The sequence below is a fragment of the Lonchura striata genome, chromosome 6, assembly GCF_046129695.1.
Source record: "Lonchura striata isolate bLonStr1 chromosome 6, bLonStr1.mat, whole genome shotgun sequence".
Taxonomy (NCBI): Eukaryota; Metazoa; Chordata; class Aves; order Passeriformes; family Estrildidae; genus Lonchura; species Lonchura striata.
In genome coordinates this window covers 51,719,617-51,739,629 of record NC_134608.1, presented here as the reverse complement: position 1 = coordinate 51,739,629, position 20,013 = coordinate 51,719,617, and the positions used below count along the sequence as shown (strand labels likewise).

At 40.9% G+C, this 20,013-nt stretch overlaps 1 protein-coding gene across 4 annotated transcripts in view; it reads left to right on the top strand.

The window, feature by feature from the left end:
- The window catches only part of SBF2 (SET binding factor 2), a 230,214-nt gene extending 227,455 nt beyond the window's left edge, over nucleotides 1-2,759 (top strand). For all 4 annotated transcript variants that reach the window (XM_021529471.3, XM_021529473.3, XM_021529472.3 and 1 more), the window contains one exon: nucleotides 186-2,759. In XM_021529471.3, coding sequence (XP_021385146.2) covers nucleotides 186-284 — 99 coding nt within the window. In that variant the 3' untranslated portion in view covers nucleotides 285-2,759. The remainder of the gene's footprint in view (nucleotides 1-185) is intronic.
- Nucleotides 2,760-20,013: the final 17,254 nt, after the last annotated feature.

Below are 20,013 nucleotides of genomic sequence, written 5' to 3'. Positions count from 1 at the left end.
TGTGAGCTAGGAAAGAGCTGTTGTGTCATCTCAAGACAAAAAAAAAAATATGTGTCTGGCATCACTCTCAACAGCAGTAGTTCAAAAGTGTTAACATTCAGGCCCAATTGAGTATTGCAGTTTAAAGTCTGCAGGTTTTGTTTCCCATGTGCTGACATCTTTGTGTCCTTGTGTTTCCCTTGCAGCTGAAGACAAATAAACGTGTGTATAACTTTTGTGCCCAAGATGCACAGAGTGCTCAACAATGGATGGACAGGATCCAGAGTTGCATTTCAGATGCATAGAAAAGAGAAAAATGTTCCATGATAAAGTCCCATTTAAAACACCTCATCCTGAAGAAACTGAGTTCTGGAATGTTACTGACACACAACCTGCCTTCCTTACATTTCAGCCATAAATTTCATAATAAGTTATTTTCTGTTTAATAATTATAACCACTGTAACTGCTATTTTTTTTCTGCAGGGAGGACTTGAAAAAATAATAATCCATTTATCCTGAATTTCCTCTCTCTTCAGTACAATTCGTAGCTAGAAAAGTGGGCTGTATTTGCACTAGCATCTGATCCCAGTTTTCTCATTTCAGAGCTATTCTGTTAGGAAACCTGTCCAAAGGAAAGTGTAGAAATTTTCCCTTCAACACGAAGCGTGTTTCCACTTTATTTCTACTGTATTTAGACTTTTAAGCAGAATTTTCTTATTTCCAAGCTAGTCTTGAATAAGAGGGAACATGTCTACAATTCCTAAAAACAGATAAATAAATGAAGCTTGTGGGTCCAGTGACATAGACACCAGATTGCCAATAGACAGTCAATATTTTTAAAGACCAAAAAAGTGAAATTGCCTGATGCCAGACTTTCAAGTGTCTTCTCAGTGTGCAGGTCATTCTCTAATCTCATGCTCTGCTGAATGCTTCTGCAATGTTGTTATGGAATTTCAAAATCTAGGGATTACCTGAAGACCATAGATAGCACTTTTATTTTAGATTCTATTTGCAATTCCAATGGGATAAACTGAAGAAAACTGGCTGACACTACCCTGGAGCAATGGAAAACAGCAAACTAGGAATTCAGTAGGTGAAGAATCTCTTGTGTGTTGAGTTGTATGTGTTAATTTATATGCTGTTCTGCTCACTGTAAAATAAAAAATAACAAACATGATAATGCACTAAACAATGAAGCAAGCACTTGCACTGAAGTCTTTACAATGCAGACATTTTGCAGGACAGAGGTAAGTTATTTGTAGCAGAACAAAACAAAACTAGCTAGTTAACAGCCTTTACAGATATTAGATATGTACATAATGACGTTTGAGGTGTCGTGATTTGATACTTTTTAAACATTTTTTTGCACATTAATTGGAAGACTGTTTATAGATTTTTACTTTTGATGAACTTGTGTTTGTTCTGCTTAAAATCCTGGCGAAACATTTTTAATAGCCCCAAATTAGTTGAAATTTTACAGTCTACGAATAATGAGGACTTTGAGTAGAATATGTAGGTAATTAAGCCATTGTTTTTACTTTGAAATGTTAATATGTTAAATAGCACACTAATATTACAAAAGGTCTGTATATATGATTCACTATTTTCTCATTTTTCCAGACGTTCTGCTTGTAATTTAATGTCAGCCTAACCAAACTGACTATACTTACAAGGTTTTTCAGTTATTAAACTTTGTGGGTTTTTTTATAACTAATGTATTTTGTCAGAAAGGAACATAGATTTCTCACCACACACAATAGGAAATGCAGCTGTTTTTAATGCATTTGCAATTTCAAAACAAAAATATGAAGGATTTTTCTAGCATTTTTCAATTGATAAATTTCCACCTGTGACAATGGTGTTTGCACATTTGTATTTTTCTTTGTATATGAAGTACTTTTATATGTACTTTGTAAAATACTGATCCTGTTCTTAGGTTATATGAAGATATACATACCACTGCTTATTTTGTAACTGGTCAGTTTTAACGCTTGTATGTTATGTGATATATGTATGCTAACCATCTTGTAATAAATACACTCCTTAAGGGAAAGTGAAAACTTTCCTTTTACTGTAAAAGAGAAGAAAAGCAAAACCCACCTGATGAAATATTCCACAAGGGCACAAGACAAATCCTTATTTACTCTGTATTAAGAATAGTGGGTGTATTCAAAAACTACATGGTCTTTTGTATACTTGTAAATATTCTTACCTAAAAGTTGCACTTGGCATCCCTAACTCAAACACTTGTCAACAGTAACACTAAAGAAATCAGAATTTAAAGCAAGATTATCATTCTAACAAGTCTCAATGTATAGCCTTTACCAAAAGGCTAAATACACGTAATGTTCATACTAAAGTCATTGAATAATGACATTAAACATATTTAAAAAAAAAAAATCTGTATGATAAGTCAACTGCATACTTTCACCCTGAGATGCATCGCACTCATATCACCTTATGCAAAAATGATCTAGTTCCTAAAAAAGAAACTATTGAAAAAAAATGGCAAGAGACTTGATGCTGTGCATGTGAATGGAATTGCTGCATGTGGTGTGGGACAGCAGAGTCCCAAGGGAAAGGGAACGTGTGAGGGAGGCAGGGGACCCGTGGCAGTTCTGGGATGCTGTGGTGCCTAGAGGATGGGGTTTGCCTATTGAGCTTGGCATGGATGCTAATGTTGCCTTAAATGTTGATCTCGGCTTTTAGTGTCTGTATTGATGGAAAATGGACTTGAGCAACTTAACTTAAAAATACCCAAATAAAAGCTGAAATGAGAGACGTGGTATTTGTGTTGTCTGTGTAAGGGGTGTACAAGGGAATGGTAGAAAAAGGCTCTCGGTGTGAGGACACAAAGTTTGCAGTGTCCCTGGAGGTCTCTTCTCTGCAAAATGAAGATTTTAACTGGGACTTGGAGAAAATGTGGACAAGTCAGCATAGCTTAAGCTACAGGGTTTGCCTCTGTGTTTGAGTTGTAGCAGCAGCAGAGAATTAGAAACCTAGCATTTGTTTGGGGAAAATGCTGTGTACAAAAGGATTCAACTTCATATTGGAATGTTTTCTAGAAAAATCCACCCAGAAGCTGGTGATAAGCAGAGCTGCTCCCTCTACTGTGTCACATCACTATTCCCACTCTGTGTATCAGAACATTCCTGCTGTAGAAAAAGAGAATTGCAACTTTACAGGTCTACAGAAGGGGAGAGGATTGTTTGTCCTTCTCTGTGTTCAGTAACAAAACATCCACGGCGTAGGTGGAGGAATGAAGCAAGTTTAGGCTTTGAAGAGTTACTGGAGTATTTTATCAGTGATTTCTCTTTCCTATCTAACAAGTGTTTTCTATAAAAACACTTTATTTTGATGGAGCCTTAGAATTGATACACTAAAAAATAAAATACTTAGCATGCCACACGTGTGGGTCACTGGTTATGTAATGGTACACAAACAGCTAACAGACCCAAGAACAAATGTTCAAAATTTTGTGTCACATCCCACACATTATTTGTATCTGATATTTTGTGAATTTCAGACATAACAAAAATGTGGTGATCTTGTCCAAATACTGTCATTTTGCCTTTTCATCCTGTAATATTCTTGGAGAATGTCGAAGTGGCTGCACCACATTTCTCATTTTTCATATTTGTGATCATCCAAATATTTTGTCTGTTCATGATTATCCTGTGGTTGCTTTGGAGAGTCAGAAAACTGGAATTAATCTACCCATTCCCCAGTAATGCTGAAGTTCATTCTGGGTATCACTATCACACCTACTTTGTGGGGTTTGTCTGTATTTGAACAGTTTCTTCCCCAATTTTAGCTACTGTGCAAGCCAAAGGCAAGGGTAGCATTCACATTCTCATTTAGGAAATTTTCATCTTTGAGTTTTTCCACATCCAGTTTCTTATTAATTGACTGTCTGTAAGGATGCTGCAAGTTCAGTATTGTTTCCTCTCTTTACTTACCAGTCAACATCCAGGGGGAAATTACATTTTGTCCAGTTTCAGCTTACATCACATAGCTCAAGATCCTTCCTTCCTCTTCAGATTTTGCTTAGAAGTCAGAATCTGCCCACTTAGAATAGGAAATGTTGCTTAATTTTGGCACATTTTCAGTTTTTCCATTGTCTACTCTTTGGTGAAGATGTTGTGTTTAAGTGTCTTTTAAGAGATTCACAAAGAGATGGTACTTTTACTATTGCCTGTAAAACAGGCAATTGTAGGAGATGTAAATAGTTAGGCTAAAAGCACCACAGTACTATCCTGGAAGGAAATTCAAAGGTAGCAGTTCCTTCAGGTATTAAATAGTGCTCCTTCATGCCCCTATGCTCACCTAGGAAAACTTAAGAAGCATAGTCTTAATTTGTTTTATTTATTGATGCCTTGTTTATATTGAGTGTATATTGAGCAAATATCAATAAATACTTTGTTGTTTAATGAATTTCTCTCACAGTTCAACTCAGAATTCTTGTAATTCAAGCCTGTCATTAAACAGGAACTCCAAAACTTCATAGTGTCTATCTGAATTCTATTAATTGTCCAACATTTCTACATCCCTGTTCACATCAAGACCTCCAGTAAGTTCAAATTGATAATATCATAAAATTGTGTGCAATTATGAGAGAAGCTCGATATAGTGAACAATAATGCAGGTAGAACACTCTCAAGTTTAATTAATTGCATGCACAGGCTTTGCTTATGTTGCATTGCTTTTGTGCCATCACAATAGTTAAAACTTAATTTTACTTCTGCTGTGTTCATGTTATCCCTCACATTAAATATTTTGGTGCAGTAGCTGAGGCAAGTGCTTGCACTAACTTTTCAATCAAAAATACTTTGACTATTTAGTATAAAGCATTCAAATCTTTGTAGTATTTCATGCAGTCAGATGATGGAATTGAAACAAAATACTGTTGAAGACTTGATACTGGAATTGCCATTGACTTTTGATTAAGTTGGGCAGCCTGCTTCTCTGGGATGCTGGTAAGATTCTCCTTATATTCTTTTTTAATTTTCAAAGAGCTCTCATTTTCAGTGCTTCCTGAATTAAGGTAAATCATATATTTGCTTCAAAAAACTCAAGTTCAAAAATCTCTTCTATTTTTGTGCTCAAAACTAGTTTTCTTCATCTTTAAACCTGTTTTCTGACCAAAATCCAGTCAAAATTTAAGTCAAAAATAACTGGGTTTTTCCACTTTAGGCCCCTGACTGAAAGGAAAGCTTGCAGAAAGTCTTCATCTGGTATGAGTATGAAAAGCTGGAAAATATCCCATCAAATGCTAATGAAGCAGAGCCAGGAATAAACTGGGGAGCTGGTTTTGGAATGTGGGATGGTGTCACTGACCACTGAGTGGGTGATGGATGTTTGCAGTGTCAGGGCAGGCTCTAGGTCTTCTGACAGTCTCAGAAAGTGTCATTTTGTTGCTACAGAAATCAGACATCTGGTTTTAGCCAGAAATTAACATTTTGCATGCCCTTCCTCATGCATAGGCCTTTGAGACTTTGTTTCTTCAGTGACACAGATTTCTGTAGAGAAAAATAATTTTTCAGATAAACTGGTTTTATCAGTTATTATTTCAGTCATTAAAACCACACAGCTGACCACACAGTGGCAGGTGTGGCAAGTTTCTCAGCCTAGGAACAAAACCCAAACACGGAGATATTTCCTGTGATGCTGAATGTGCTTTACTTCAAAGACTGCTGCACACAGGTTTTTGTCATGCAAGCAGATTTTCTATTTTTGCTATCAATACTAAATTTTGCTGTCAATAAAGTCATGCATACCCCAGCAACTTGCTATGGACTGCCACTAAATTCTTTTAGCTGTTGTCTGAAAGGCCTCAATTGAAAAATATTTCTCGCTTGCCCTAGGTCACTGCATGCCTGTTGCCTTTTGGTGTTCAGGTATTTCCTGGAAACACGGTTCTGTGCAGCTTTCCCACTTTATCTTTTCTCAGACCTGCTCCCCATTTCACAGTGAAGCATTATGCATATTTAATTCTTTTAAATTAAATTCATACAATACTTGAGATAAGGAGAGCTTTCCTTATTTCATGATAGTATCTCAAGAAAACTAATAACTTTATTTGAAAAATATGTATGTGCAACCCAAACAGACAGTTCCTTCAGTTTATTTTGGGATTGCAGCCCAGCGATTTCTGTTAATTTTCATTATCAGTTTGAGTTACATGGGAGTGTGATGAGGCCTCCAGTGACACTCCAAATTACAAGTGACTGTATTACTGCTTTTATTGGAGTCTATTAGTAGGATTTTCGATAAAACTCTTCTCACTGAGCCACGATGAACTGAAAACTGCATGTCAGGAAGGGGAGAAGGGCACAGGAAAAGCAAGCCTGGGGTGATGCCAGTGCACAGCAGAGAGGAAACAGCAGCAGGGGCAGCTCAGTGCACGTCCAGCTGGGAGGCAGAGCATCAGAGCATGGACAGCAAACAGGCAGTGCCTGGGACACGGGGATGTGGGGAATCTCACAGTGCAAATGGGAAGAGCTCAGGTGAGCAGCCCTGGAAGTGGATCCCATGCAGCCACACCTTCAGCTGCAGAGAAAGGCTTCCCATCTCCTTTGCTTCCCTCAGGGCAGTTGCTTTATCTGTTCCCCAAAACCCCTCTCCAAACTTGTCTCACTCTCTGCTTTGTTTTTGACCTTTACTTGTCTGATCAGGTCTAAATTTAGCTGAGAGATTTTTGAGAAGCAAAGATGATCCATGTTAGCTCATTGCCTAGGGTTGCCTTGAATGCTTGCAGGTGCTCTGATATGCTGCAAGCCAAAAGGGAAAAGTTCTTTGTTTCTCTAAGTGCTCTGAAAGCAGTGGCTAGTTCAAGCTGTGCGCGTATCTTTTGGAATTTTGGGGAGCTGAGTGTGGTCTGCTGGGCTGCCATAAGGGCTAACGCTGGATCTGAGCCTGGATTTCCAACACCCCCAGCATTTGACATGTGATTATCACTCTTTGGAATTAGATTGAACAGCACTGGGGAGAGAGGTCAGCGTGAAGCCAGCATCAAGTATGCTGAACTCTGCTCTTTGGAAGTGCCACTGCCAATGTTGCTATCTGTGTCTCTCCAGGAGAACATCACAGCTTTGTTTATCGAGAGCCGGCTTGGCCAAATTATTATCAGCTGCTGGAGATGGGTACAAAGGATGCACTGTCAAGTGTCTCCTTGAATTTCCAGATTTGGGCCATTCTTTCCATGATGTAAAATACTTATCTGCTATATGGGTATTCTCAAATGTGGAATAACCTGTAATACAGGATTTTGTCCATACAGTAAAATGTGGATGCCTTTACCTTCTGTTTATTGCTTTAACCAAAACAATTTGATTATAAATTTTCTTGGCTTTTTTCAGTGTAGCTGAGCTGCCCAAGAATTGCTACTGCATTTCTGTATCCTATTACTAATTACTGCTAATGTTATTTTGAGAATATTATGTAATTAATATTGCTATTTTCTGGAGGACAGAATTCCTAGCAGCTTGAAACATCAACACCACACCTAAAAAAAGTCTACCTTGGTACATCCACTGAATGTTTTTTCAACCAGAAACCACATAGCAAACATGCCTGTGCCATTTCATCTGCATAGGGAAAAAGGAAAATATATGATATGGCAGTAAAAGTGGGCTCAAATATCAGTGCTAATAAGTACTTGAGGAAATAAATGCTACTTAGAACTGTTATCTTTGCTGCTCTTAAAGGAACTTGGTAGGTAACACAAACCCTTAATTTTTGGATTGCTAGTATGTGGTTAAAACAAATCTGAGCTTCTGCTGCATTAGGTAAAGCTGTTCCTTTTAAAGGCAAAAGCCCGGTGACACTGTGCACTTCAACAAGAAATAACCCTTGAAAAAGAGGACAGATACAGGATTTCTTGCCAAATCAGAAATTAATGTAATCAAACTCTGGTTTGCAAGGCTAGAAGAGAATGGGAGAGGAGACAGAAACCTGTAGTCAGTTTTGAGAACAAACATGAGTACAGTTACAAAGAGAGGTGAACATTTGGGAAACAAACCCTCATAGAAATCAGCATCTGAATTTTTCACTGCTGGATTCATATTAATATGGCACAAAATACTTTTAAATTATGAGTGTTACCCTACATTTCTCTATAAAATGCAAAGTCCAGGCCTTTATGAGAAGGCATTTACAAATACAACATGTGCAAAATAAGAAAAATCTAAAGGAGATCCTAAAACTTTTTGCCTTTGCCTTATTACACAAGGTGGCATTGAATGAGGAGAGGGGCAGAGGAGTGGGCAGGGCATGGAGAAAATGGAGAAATTTGGAGAAAATTGAGAAAATGGGAAAATTGCTCTTTATTACAGGACTTGTAAAAGGCTGCCATACTACTTGGAATTGCACAGGTTGGCAGAGACCCTGGGAGAATGGAAGACTAAAAATCTCAAACCCAGGAAGAATAGGAATTCTAAACTGTGTTTTTATCTGTTGTCAGTGCCTTTGAATTGTATTTCAGGAGCATGGCAACATTTTCTTCTGAAAAGCAAGACTGAGAACGCAACCGGGGTAGAAAGATATGCAATTTGCATTAATGTTATCATTTTAGTATATGTTATTTAAATGAATATTTTGTTACTCTGAAGGGGAAAAGGGAATTGCCATGAGATCCACAGGTGATCAATGCCCTTGCCAGAAGCACGTTCTGGTTGGATGAAATGGCAAGAAGGAAATGGCTGGAGGCACCATGAGCCACCAGAGCTCTAAATGGGATTCTGCCAAAGGATGCTCCAAAAGGTAACTGTGGGGCATGTGGAGTTTGGGGGAAGTGCTGGAAGTTTGGATTGATGGTGCAATTCCAGGAATTGTTGTCCTCTAGAAACTGGTAAAACATGGAAGGCTTTTGAACAGCAATAACTCAGTTTGGGGAAGTCTTGCAGAGTGGTTTTTTGGGAATAGGGTGTTGCTGTGCTTGGGGGCATGTTCTGTTCTGGATGGTTTGCTGCAGCCTGCATTGGGAAGATGTTCACAGATGTCTCTTGTGCTAAAGGATTCCTGTATCTGGAATGAGAGACTCCCTGGTGATGTTTTTGTGTGCCATTTAACATGTCACCTTCAGCCAGGCTCCTGGGGAGACTGAAATACCATGATCCAAGTGCTGAACCCTGCCCTGAGAAGGGAAGCTTCTGTGAATTATTCCAAGCATTGTCCCAAGAGCAGCTGCAGGTCTCAGTGGAGTGTTTGGGATGTGTTGCACAGCACATTTTATGCAGAGTTTGTGGACAGTGAATCCTGCTGGAGCTGACCTCTGTCAGCTCTGAGGTAAATTCAGAGGTGCTGTCCCTTCCCTTTGAGTGGTAACACCTAGAGCTTTGCCAAGTCCTAGCAAAAGCTGTTAATATGCTATAGAAATAGAAACAAGCCAAAAGGTGGCTGCAGCTGTTGTTTACTGCATTATTGCAGTTTGGTTCCATATGTGCCCCTGTGGAAAAGAAGTGCTTCAGAATCAGCAAATAAAAATTAAACAAACAGGAGAAGATAAGAGAAGCTAACCCACCTTCAGCATCTCATTTGCACATTACACCAGAGCCTTTCTGCATCCAATCCCAGCTTCCCAAAGGATTTGGTGTAGGTCAGAAATACCTCTGAGCCTAATCATGTCAGTGGAATTCTTCCACATTAAAATAAAATACCAGAACTGCACATATGCTGAACGTGTTGAAGTAGTGTGGAATAAAAGACAGTTTGGACATTCTGTTAATGTCATGGAGGATATTTTGATGTTGTAATTTGCTCTAAAAGCATGTGTAAGTAATTGCTGCAGGAGGCACTGAAGTCAGACTGACTCTTCACAGATGCAACTTCCATCTCCCAACCAAGGAGCCTTGACTCATTTTGCAGTACAGTGTGTTAGAAAGCATTGATAGGTTTTCCTCTTGTTAACTATGTCTTATGTTTTATCTGGAAAAAAAATCATACTTCTGCTATGTCAGAAAACATTTTATTTCTTTAAATTCTGTTACAGTTATGAGCCACAAGAAATCTCCTGTGCTCAGAAGAGATAAGATTCCTCTGTTCTGATTCAGAGAGGGTATATTTGCACATTTTGTATTTTTTGCATTACACAAATCATTGACATGTGTGTGACATGCCAATTGAAGCAGAATCTTTTTTACATGATGTTAAACAGCTCATGCTGGAAACCATGATAAGTATGTGGCAAACTGGAGAATCTACCTGTAAACTGCAGGTGAATTCCATTTAGATGGAATTTTGGGAGGCATGGAATAGGATGGAACCTGCAGACAGCTCTTTCTCTGTGCAATAGGATGGATACATCATCTTAAAGCACTTTTTAAAGATCCCTCAGCTACTGTGTTTTAATGGCTGTAGCAAGTAAGCCAAGCATCTTCCACAAGATGGATCTTTCCTTGCTTTGCTGCAGCACTTTTGGATTTAGCTGACTCTCAGAAGGGATAAATTGCTCTGCTCTTGAGTGATACCATGGCCAAGTAGAGCATTTCTCTGTGATTACATGAATATAAACAGCATGTATTGCATACTGCAGCACTTAGTTTGACTTATAACTAACTTCCTGAATAGCATTGTCAATGATAAAAATATTTGGAGCTCTCCATTGTTTTGGCACATTGTTTGACAGACCCATTTCTTTGCTGTCATAGGTAGCAAAATCCAGGAAAACGTGCAGCTGAACAGCTGTCATATATGTGGGACCAGGAAAAAGACTATTCTTAGTTCCTTTGTTTCTTTACTGTTATTCCTGAAGTCTTTTTCAGAGGGAGAAATTATGGCCTGCTTGGCCATTATGGCCTAATTATTTGGCAAAGCTCACCCTGAATTCAGCAAAGCAGAGGTTCCATCCCTCATGAAGGTTATCATATCTGTTAAATTGAGTCTGAGCTCTGGTCACATGGAAACCAGTATTTGCTGTTATTATTAAAGCTGCTTTTCTTTCAGCAGAATACTTTGGAACCACGTTTCTGTCCTCTCTGGATTTACCATCATAATTTCCAAAATACTGTGTTCTGGAAAAAGAACAAAAATAATACATGTTAATAACCATGGGATGCTGGGAAACTTCACAAGGGTTTGAAAGTGACACCATAAATTGCTTTTAATTCTGTGGATTTATGATTTCACAGAAGAAATTTTGAGATTGTGTTTGTTACAAGCAGTAATCAAGATGAATATATGATGCAGGAGTTATTTTATTGCAGAGTCAGCTGGTTGGATTCTATCTCTTCAGTAACTGGTCAGTGCTTCCTATGCACTGTGTTCTGCAAAATAATGGAAAACTCCCATGTCACAGCATTCAGCAGCCTGAGAGCACAGCCCAAGGAGAGATCTCCCTTGGGCTGGTTATGTTTGCTGTGTTAAATGGGGCTCAGTCCCTCAACATTCACATTTAAAGACATAGCTCAAAATAAACTGGTATAGAGCCATAGAGTATTGGCTACAGAATTTCCCCCAGTTCTCTCTGATGTAAATATGTAAAGCACATATGTCTAGCTGCCAGGTATGGTATGAGGTGTATGAGATTCATTGCTATGTGAAATGAACAATTGCCCTGGGTCAGCAGAGCCCTGAAACTGCCTGCAGACCTCTGATTCTTCCTCTCCTCTCCTCTCCTCTCCTCTCCTCTCCTCTCCTCTCCTCTCCTCTCCTCTCCTCTCCTCTCCTCTCCTCTCCTCTCCTCTCCTCTCCTCTCCTCTCCTCTCCTCTCCTCTCCTCTCCTCTCCTCTCCTCTCCTCTCCTCTCCTCTCCTCTCCTCTCCTCTCCTCTCCTCTCCTCTCCTCTCCTCTCCTCTCCTCTCCTCTCCTCTCCTCTCCTCTCCTCTCCTCTCCTCTCCTCTCCTCTCCTCTCCTCTCCTCTCCTCTCCTCTCCTCTCCTCTCCTCTCCTCTCCTCTCCTCTCCTCTCCTCTCCTCTCCAAGTTACAGCACAAGAAGGAACATCCAGTGGTGCTGACTTCTTGCAGAAAGCACCGGGGTGTGTCAGTGCCTTCAGTGTCACTGCACATTTTTGGATGGACAGCTCCAGTACTGGGAAATGGAGGTAGGACAGGAAGCTGCTCCTGCAGGGAAGGGCAGGGCATCTCTTTGCTCCTGTACAGCCTCTTAGAGTGACAACTAAAGAGGAACTTACAGCTAAAGAGGAGCTTCAGCAGGGCTCTTTGCTGTGAGAGATCCACCTGGAGAAGAAAGCCAGAGACATTTCCTTGTGTCAGGATTCAAGGCCAAGCTTGACAGATCCTTCCTGCCAAGCTGCAGGCCCAGGAATCCTTTAAAAGCGCAGGAAATGCAGATCTGCTGTTCTGGTTCAAACCCAACTTGAGGGAAGCCATGTGAGGTAACTCCCAGTGTTTCATGGCACAGAGGAGCAGGACTCCCAGCAGGAGCAGGGAGGTCATTCTGCCTCTGTACTCGGTGCTGGTGAGTCCAGATCTTGAGTGCTGTGTCCAGGTCTGGCCCCTCAGTTTGGGAAGGACATTGAGAAGGTTGAGCGCGTCCAGAGGAGGCAACGAGGCTGGTGAGGGGCTTGGAACACAAGCCCTGTGAGGAACAAAGGAGGAGCTGGAGTTGTTTAGCCTGGAGAAGAGGAGGCTCAGAGGTGACCTTATTGCTCTCTACAGCTCCTGAAGGGAGGTTGCAGACAGGTGGGGTCGGTCTCTTCCACAGGGCAGCAACTGGCAGAACAAGAGGACACGGTCTCAAGCTAGGTCTGGGAAGGTTTAGGTTGGATATTAGGAAAAAAAATTCACTGAAAGAATAATAAAGTACTGGAATTGTTTTCCCACAGAGGTGGTGGGATCACCATCTCTGGATGCGTTTAAAAAAAACTGGACATGGCACTTGGTGCTATAGTCTAGTTGTGGTGTTAGAGCACAGGTTGGACTTGATGATCTTAGAGGTCACTTCCAACCTCCTTATTCTGTGATTCTGTGATTCTGTGACTCCAGACATTCAGTGGAGCTGGCTGGTGTTCACGTGAGCTGGCGGGGCTGTGCTGGGTGATGCAGGCACCGTTCCAGCCCGGCTGCCAGCGTGGTTTGCCGGCGATGTTTTCACTGTGGGAAAGGGACGTGCAATACTTGCAGACTCACTGCTGCCACTATTTCTCTGCCTCAGAGCCTTCAGATGGAGGTTTTACATATGGTTTGCACTGGAAAATTATTTGCATTGCATTTCATATGGTTTGCAATGCACATCCTGCATTGCTCTCTACTTAGACGTGGCTTTGTATTGCTCGGTGCCAGGGCTCCAGTCAAGTTTTCTGGACTGTTGTTACAGTGTGTCACAGATAAAATTGCTTTGTCAAAACACCACAAAAATGCTTCTGTGTCTTTGGCATCCATGCTCAGCATTCTGGAACCATTTATTTAATTTACATTTTTTTCCTTTTTCCCACTCTCCACTATTTAGAATGTGGAAACAGTAGCACATCTTCCTTTTAACTCTGGTTTTGGTAAAGTTATAAGCATTCCTTCTGAAGGGTCTGTGGCTCTGCTCATTGGAAAGAGTCCTAGAATGTCTTGGGAGGGACCTTAAAGATTATCCAGTTCCATCCCCTCTACCATAGGCAGGGACACCTTCCACTATCCCAGGTTGCTCAGAGCCCCATCCAAGCTGGCTTTGAACACTTCAGGGATGGGGCATCCACAGCTGCTCTGGGCAACCTGTGCCAGGGCCCCCACACCCTCACAGTAAAGAATTTCTTCCCAATATCTAATTTAACCCTGCCCTCCTTCAGTTTGAAGCCGTTCCCCCTTGTCCTGTCAGTACCTGCACTTGGAAAAGTCCATTTCCAGCTCTCTTGTACCCCTTTAGATGCCAGAAAGTGCTCTAAGGACTCCTTAGAGTGTTCTTTTCTTCAAGGCTGAACAACTCCAACTCTCAGATTTGATATTTCTTTCATTTTTCCAAAGACAAAAATTCAGAGACATCATGAGGTAAAAACAAACCAGGGCATGGACACATAGCAAAATAAAAGTGTTATATTCTGTAAAGAATTTGATCAAGCCTACACAATCTCAAGCTGAATGTGAATTATCTGTGTTTTTAACCCATGTAAAAAGTTAACACCAGTTCTGGAAGTGCTAACTGAAACCACTGCTTTGTAGTGGGACAAATGGAGGATCTTGTGAATTGAGAGGCAGGAATAGCAGAGAAGTGTACTTTATCCTTTTTTCTGTCCTCTTTATCTGCTTTTTATCTTAGCAGTCAATTATCTCAGGAACATCTGTATCCCACCATGAGACCTGAGGGAGCTGGAGCAGTGCAGTGGACTCTGTGAGGAACATGACATGAAGGCCTGCAACTGTTATGGATACAGAGCAATCTCGAGAGGGAGCATCCCAGGCCTGCTGCTCAGCAAGAGGGACAAATACTCTGTCCTTCTGCCTTTTCCATAACAAAATACTGTCCATAATACCAGAGAGCACTTGCAGTCTCTAAAGTCCTACAAAAGTATGCACCAGGGTCAGGCTTCCACTCCTGCAATGTGATAGTTTACTCCTACATTTTTTTCGTAGTTATCCAGATGTTCTACTTATTCTGATTATCCTGTGTTTCTCATCTTGTTGTCATTATCTGAGGAAGTTCTTGGCTTGACTAAAGCAAAAATTCACACTCTGTGTAGTTTTTCTGGGTGGGCATTTCCAAAGTTGTGGCATATTTCAAAATTATTTATGTCTCCTTGTTCTGGATCTTCTGGTCCTTTGTGTAGTAAGACCAATGGACAAACAGTGAAGGATATTTTTTCACTCTGTGCACAGTTATCTTTTTGCACACTATAGTTTAAAATACAGAGGAGGTCACCTAATTTACAGTGAAAGTGGCTGCCACTTTGGGGTTGTGATTCTTTTTCTTCTTGAGACTTCTTTTCCCTTCTTAATGCAGAACAACCTATAGACTGCAAATATGACCTTACAGGATCTGAGTGCTTGCATGAGAAGGATTTGGGAGTAATTTTTGCTTGTTTTCATTGATGTGAGGGTTTTTGTCTTTAGGAATCTTATTAGGGAGATACTCTTGACCTAAAAATTCCTCTTGCTGTTAATAATATTTCTGCTGTAATAATATCTCTGCTATTGAGCATTTATGACAGTGCTGCAATGTTTGCTTTGCAACCAAACTCCTGCTCTTTGGAAGATGAACATTCTATTTAAATACTGCTGGAAGTTTTTGTTTTACTACACGGTCCTTGGGTGCAAAAAATACTGTTTAGATGGGAAGTTAAAAGCAAAAGGTTTGAGAGGTTATTTTTTTGAGAGGTTAGTCTTCCTAAATGAATCCTAGAACTACAGGGTATGTTTCTTAATGCTTTCAAGAGAATTCCTAGAAATTATTTCAGATTGTTAGAAAATGACCTTCAGAAACTTTTGCTAGATATTCAGATACAATATAACTTTCTCCTAGTGAGTGAAATTCACTATGCTCCATGCTGTTCACTAGAAACAGCTAATCCTAAATTCTACCTTTGTAATTCCTAAAAAAAAAAAAAAAAAAAAAAAAAACCAAACCCTGAGGTATCCGTAAGACTGGATTCCAAATTGTCAATGCTATTGTAGAGCATATATTGAATTTGGGCAGGGGGGAGGGAGGGAGGGAGAGAAGGAAAGAGAGACTACTTGTACCTAGTTTGTGTTTCAAGGACTTCACACACTCATGTAGCCTTTGGTAAAAAATTGAGTTTAGCTCTCAGTGATAATATTATATAATGCTGATCTAACCTTGTTGAGACCTGTGAGGGGTTTTCTTTCTCCCCACCCCCAAAGATAAATGTATTTTTACACGGGGTATGGATATTGATGTTTCAGCAGTGCCTTGTCACATCTTCCACCGTGAAGTTTATTCAGAAGCAGACCATCTGAACCTAATTCAGTTTCTTGTTTTCAATTTGCTTGGGAGCTATTATTCTAAACTCTTCAACGTAGAAATAGTCATTGGCTTTTGCAGTGTTCCAGCCTTGTCCTCTTTTTGCCTCCTTTAGTAACCTCATTCAATGAACTATGTGTCTTGCTGGGATATGTGATTAGCTGTAGCTCCCTCCTTCTCCAGTGATTATCCACACCAATTCCCTTAATGCTCATGACAGAAACAATCTTCTTCCAAAGCCTCTACCTGCAGCCCAGGCTCCTCTCTGAGTTCTCTGGGCAGCTAGCAACCCCTCTGCTCAAGAGCAGGAGGGACAGGAGCACAGCCATGCTGCACTTCCCTTTCCATTCTTTTTGGGACTCAATGACTCTTGTGGGTCCCTTCCAACTCTGCATATTCTGAGTGAGGCAGCCTTTAAATTTCAATCACCCTGCATATATTCCTATTTTAATTTAGCTCTGTATGGCTCCTTCCTACGATGGTCAGCCAGAACAAGCAAAACCTTGAGCTCTCCCAGCGGAGTTCTCCAGAACAACGCAGGGTGTTGCAGAGCTGTTCCTGCAACGTTCTGTGGCCACTGCTGTCAAACCCAGCTTTAACTGGGCCTCCCCAGGTGTTACTCTTCCTTGAAGACTGCTAAGCAGTAAAAAAAGATGTCAAATTAATCATATTGGTACAGGACTACCCAGGCATGGGGGAAGTCTCCAGGCAGTGTTTTGGTTGGTTTTGATAAGTGCACAGTTCTGTCTTGTGCCTTGATGCCTGAGTAGGGCTGATCCTGTGAGCTGGTACCAGTGGAGGTAACACCTCCCCAAAAAACTTACCCAATATAGCCTGGTGGTTTTTAAGAACGTTTTCTGCTACAATCTGAAATTAATCTGCAATACAGACTTTGCTTCTAGTTTTATTCTGATATCCTTTTTTCTAGGGTAAATTTCACATATCTTGTGCTTTATTGAGCATAAATGCCTTGGCCATATCATCACAGGGAAGTGCTACTCTGATTTATTTCTATTTTGATAATGAATTTGGAATAGTTTTCAGCTCTCCACAGGCCCCTAATTGTAAGAATAGATGAAAATGCAAATGTTCTCATTCAAAACAGCAGTAAATATGTTTTTAACTTGTTAACTCAGATGGAACTTAATTAGGGTAGACATGTATTTACTGCTGTCCTGGACTGAGGTCAGTGAGACCTGGCACTGTCAAGTTTAGTTTTTGATTTGGTTGCTACAAAATGATTTATACAAGTGAAAGAAAAACTTGTTTTTGTCTGGAGTCCTAGGCCTCTCGATGCTCTGTGATTAGTATCCTGGGAGCATGGTTTTCAGCACATTCTACAGGATTTGGTTATAAATCTCTGTCCTTGTACACTTCTTCAAAATACAAATAGGTACAAACTTCTGCTTGTGCACACCTCTGTTTGAGAGAGGGTACAGCTACTCTTTAATTTATTGCAGTCAAGTGAATGCTAGAAATGTGCCCCAGGTGCATCCAAGCTTTTTCAAAGTTCAGGAATCCTCCTGAACACATCTAGGGCTTCATAGGGAAGAAGCTGTGAAGCTCAAGTTCAGACCCAGATGCTTGGGAAGAGCAGCCAGCAGTTGAGAGCCCTGTAATGAATACTGGGGACAAAGAGATTCCCAGTTGGAGCCATGGAGCTCACTGGTGAAGGCTGGAGCTGCTCATCAGGCTGCTCCAGTATGTGGGAATCCCACCCTGACCCATGGAACAGAACTTTTGCTTTCAGGAAAGAGCCTGTGAGGGGAGAGCAGAGTCTGGCTGTGCCCGTGCTGAGGGAGCTGCTCTTGTTCTGCTGTGGTTTGTCCAGGGGAGCTCAAGCCTTGTTCTCCAAGGGTGGCATTTTCCTTATTTATTTGTTCTTTGTTTAGCCCTGCATTTTTATGTGCTGGCTGCAGGTCAGTGCCTGCTCAGCCAGCAGCTGCACTGGCCAATTCAGAGTCACTAAGCTCAACTAAAATGTTAGCTTCTCGGTTCATCCCTAGGTTTCCCAGGATTTTCAGCAGTAAATCTGGAAAACACATCTAATCCTGCTGAAGCATTCTCCAGCCTTTCTGACATGAAGGATTGTGTGGTGGCCGCTGTGATTTGTGGGCAGCAGTGGGACCCCCAGGACACAAACCAGTGATTAGGAGCTGTGTGATTTGGGGGGAAAGAGGAAAGGTTATTTGCTATTTCTGGGTTAGGGAAGGAAGGCAGTTAAACTTTGTATTAATGAACTGACTAGAGGAAACAGACCCAAATCCAAAATTCCTGCCAAATATTAACTTTTTGTTGACGGTAGAATTTGTTCAGTTTATACACCTGCTATAGAAGGGCTTTTTCTCAGCAGCTGGCCCATGTCCAGAACTGAATATAAGCCTCTGGCCAATAATAGACAGAATGATACAGAAACAAAAACAAAATCACAAGCAAGTCTGTCCGTAATGATTTATTCGCATTTTCACCCACATGGAAAGCAAATGTTTTGATTAATTTACTGAGAGTTTACTTCTCTTGCTTTCCTTAACATTTTTCTTTATTATTAGATTTACATCTTAATACAAATAGTCTGCTATATATTTAGATACACTGTTTAGTTTATAACAGTATAATTGGAAAGAAAGATGAAATTAAAGATAGCTACTGAGATACAATAAATTAAAGTTTATCTGATTTGTTTTCAGATCCCTGCTGCCTTTTAACTCTAAATGTGGAAAACCAAAATTTCATCATAATATTTCTTTCTTTGTTGTAGAGATGGAGGTGCTGACAGAAAGGTTGATGATGGCTGAGTAAACTTAAAAAATGAAAAAAAAAGAGAAAGAGAGAAATACTGGTGATTCCTTAAAGATGGAAGGAAAGGGGTTCTGTCTTGGTGTTGAACAATACCTTTCTGTCCACAGATATGGTACAGGATGGAAGAATCTGGCTCCAGAATGGTCTTGCCAAATAAACCCAAAGGGCATTTGAGGTGTTTGCCGTGACTCCTCATGAAATTGGACTCCTTGCAGAGCTGGTGCAGAAAACTGGGAAGGTTCTGTGCAGAAGCAACTGGATAGGTATTCCTTGCTAGGCTTTTTTAATTCGTGTGTTCTGGATCCACTTTGGAACAGAGGAAGATCTTAGGGTGGTATTACCTGAGATCTTAAGAGCTGTTTCCACAGAATCTGTGCAGCTGTGTGCTTCCCATACTGCAATGAGCACGGTGACGTTGGGAAGAGGCACGGGGCATCCAGGCTTTCCTCTGCCGCCCAGGACAAGCTGGGCCATCCCCAGCACCTGCTCCCATCCCCAGGAAGCAGCACTAATTTCAATAAACGAGGCACATCTGACTCTGCTGTTTGCTGTCGGAAAAGCTGGATCCCATTTTCCATGGCCTCGCTCCTCCTTCCACCCCCACTCCCTCCTCCTTCCCCCAGAGGAGCGCAGTGCTGCCATAGGCACAGCAATTGCTGCCAGTGGCCAGCTCAGGACAACTGGAAAGGAATTTGAGCCATTACTGGAATTCTAATCTCAGACTCTTCTAGAAAAGAGCTTAACAGCTTTCTGCTTGTCCCCTTGGGTCTGATGTTTGACAGGAAATGAGTTTGAAGGGTTCAGGAGCGGGTCACAGAACTTGCCTTGCTGCCAGCTGCTCTGCCGACCTTAGCAGTGTGTTTGCAGAAATCTGATCCACTTGCTTATTATTAAAGCCTTTTCTCTGAGAAGAGTTACTTCCAAAGCCAGGTCCTACCAGACGTATTTCTAGAATATTGCATCCTCGCCTCTCTGAATTCTTCTCCACTGACACTTGCTATGACCTAAGACTCCAGCCATGTAAAAAATGCTGTTTTGTAATTCAAGGCAGAGTGAACAATTGTGTTTGCAGGCATGTTTATGTTTGTCTTTCGCAGCACTTACTTTGTTTGTCCTTTATGTGCCCATCTGTGGGATCTCAAAGAAACTCAGTTCTTCAGTCTTGCATAATTAGTCAATATACCTCATAGACTTCATAAAATACCTCAAATCTGGTCTCAGGAAAGCAATTGTAATGGATGGGCTGACTGTTTCCTGTGTAGCAGCTGAGAAGTATATTCCCAAGCAAATTTAAAAATAAGGCAGCCTCCATGCATTCTTGGAATCCTATTGGCAAGTCAGTGTTGTTCAGACTAGTACGAAGTTCAAACAGGCCA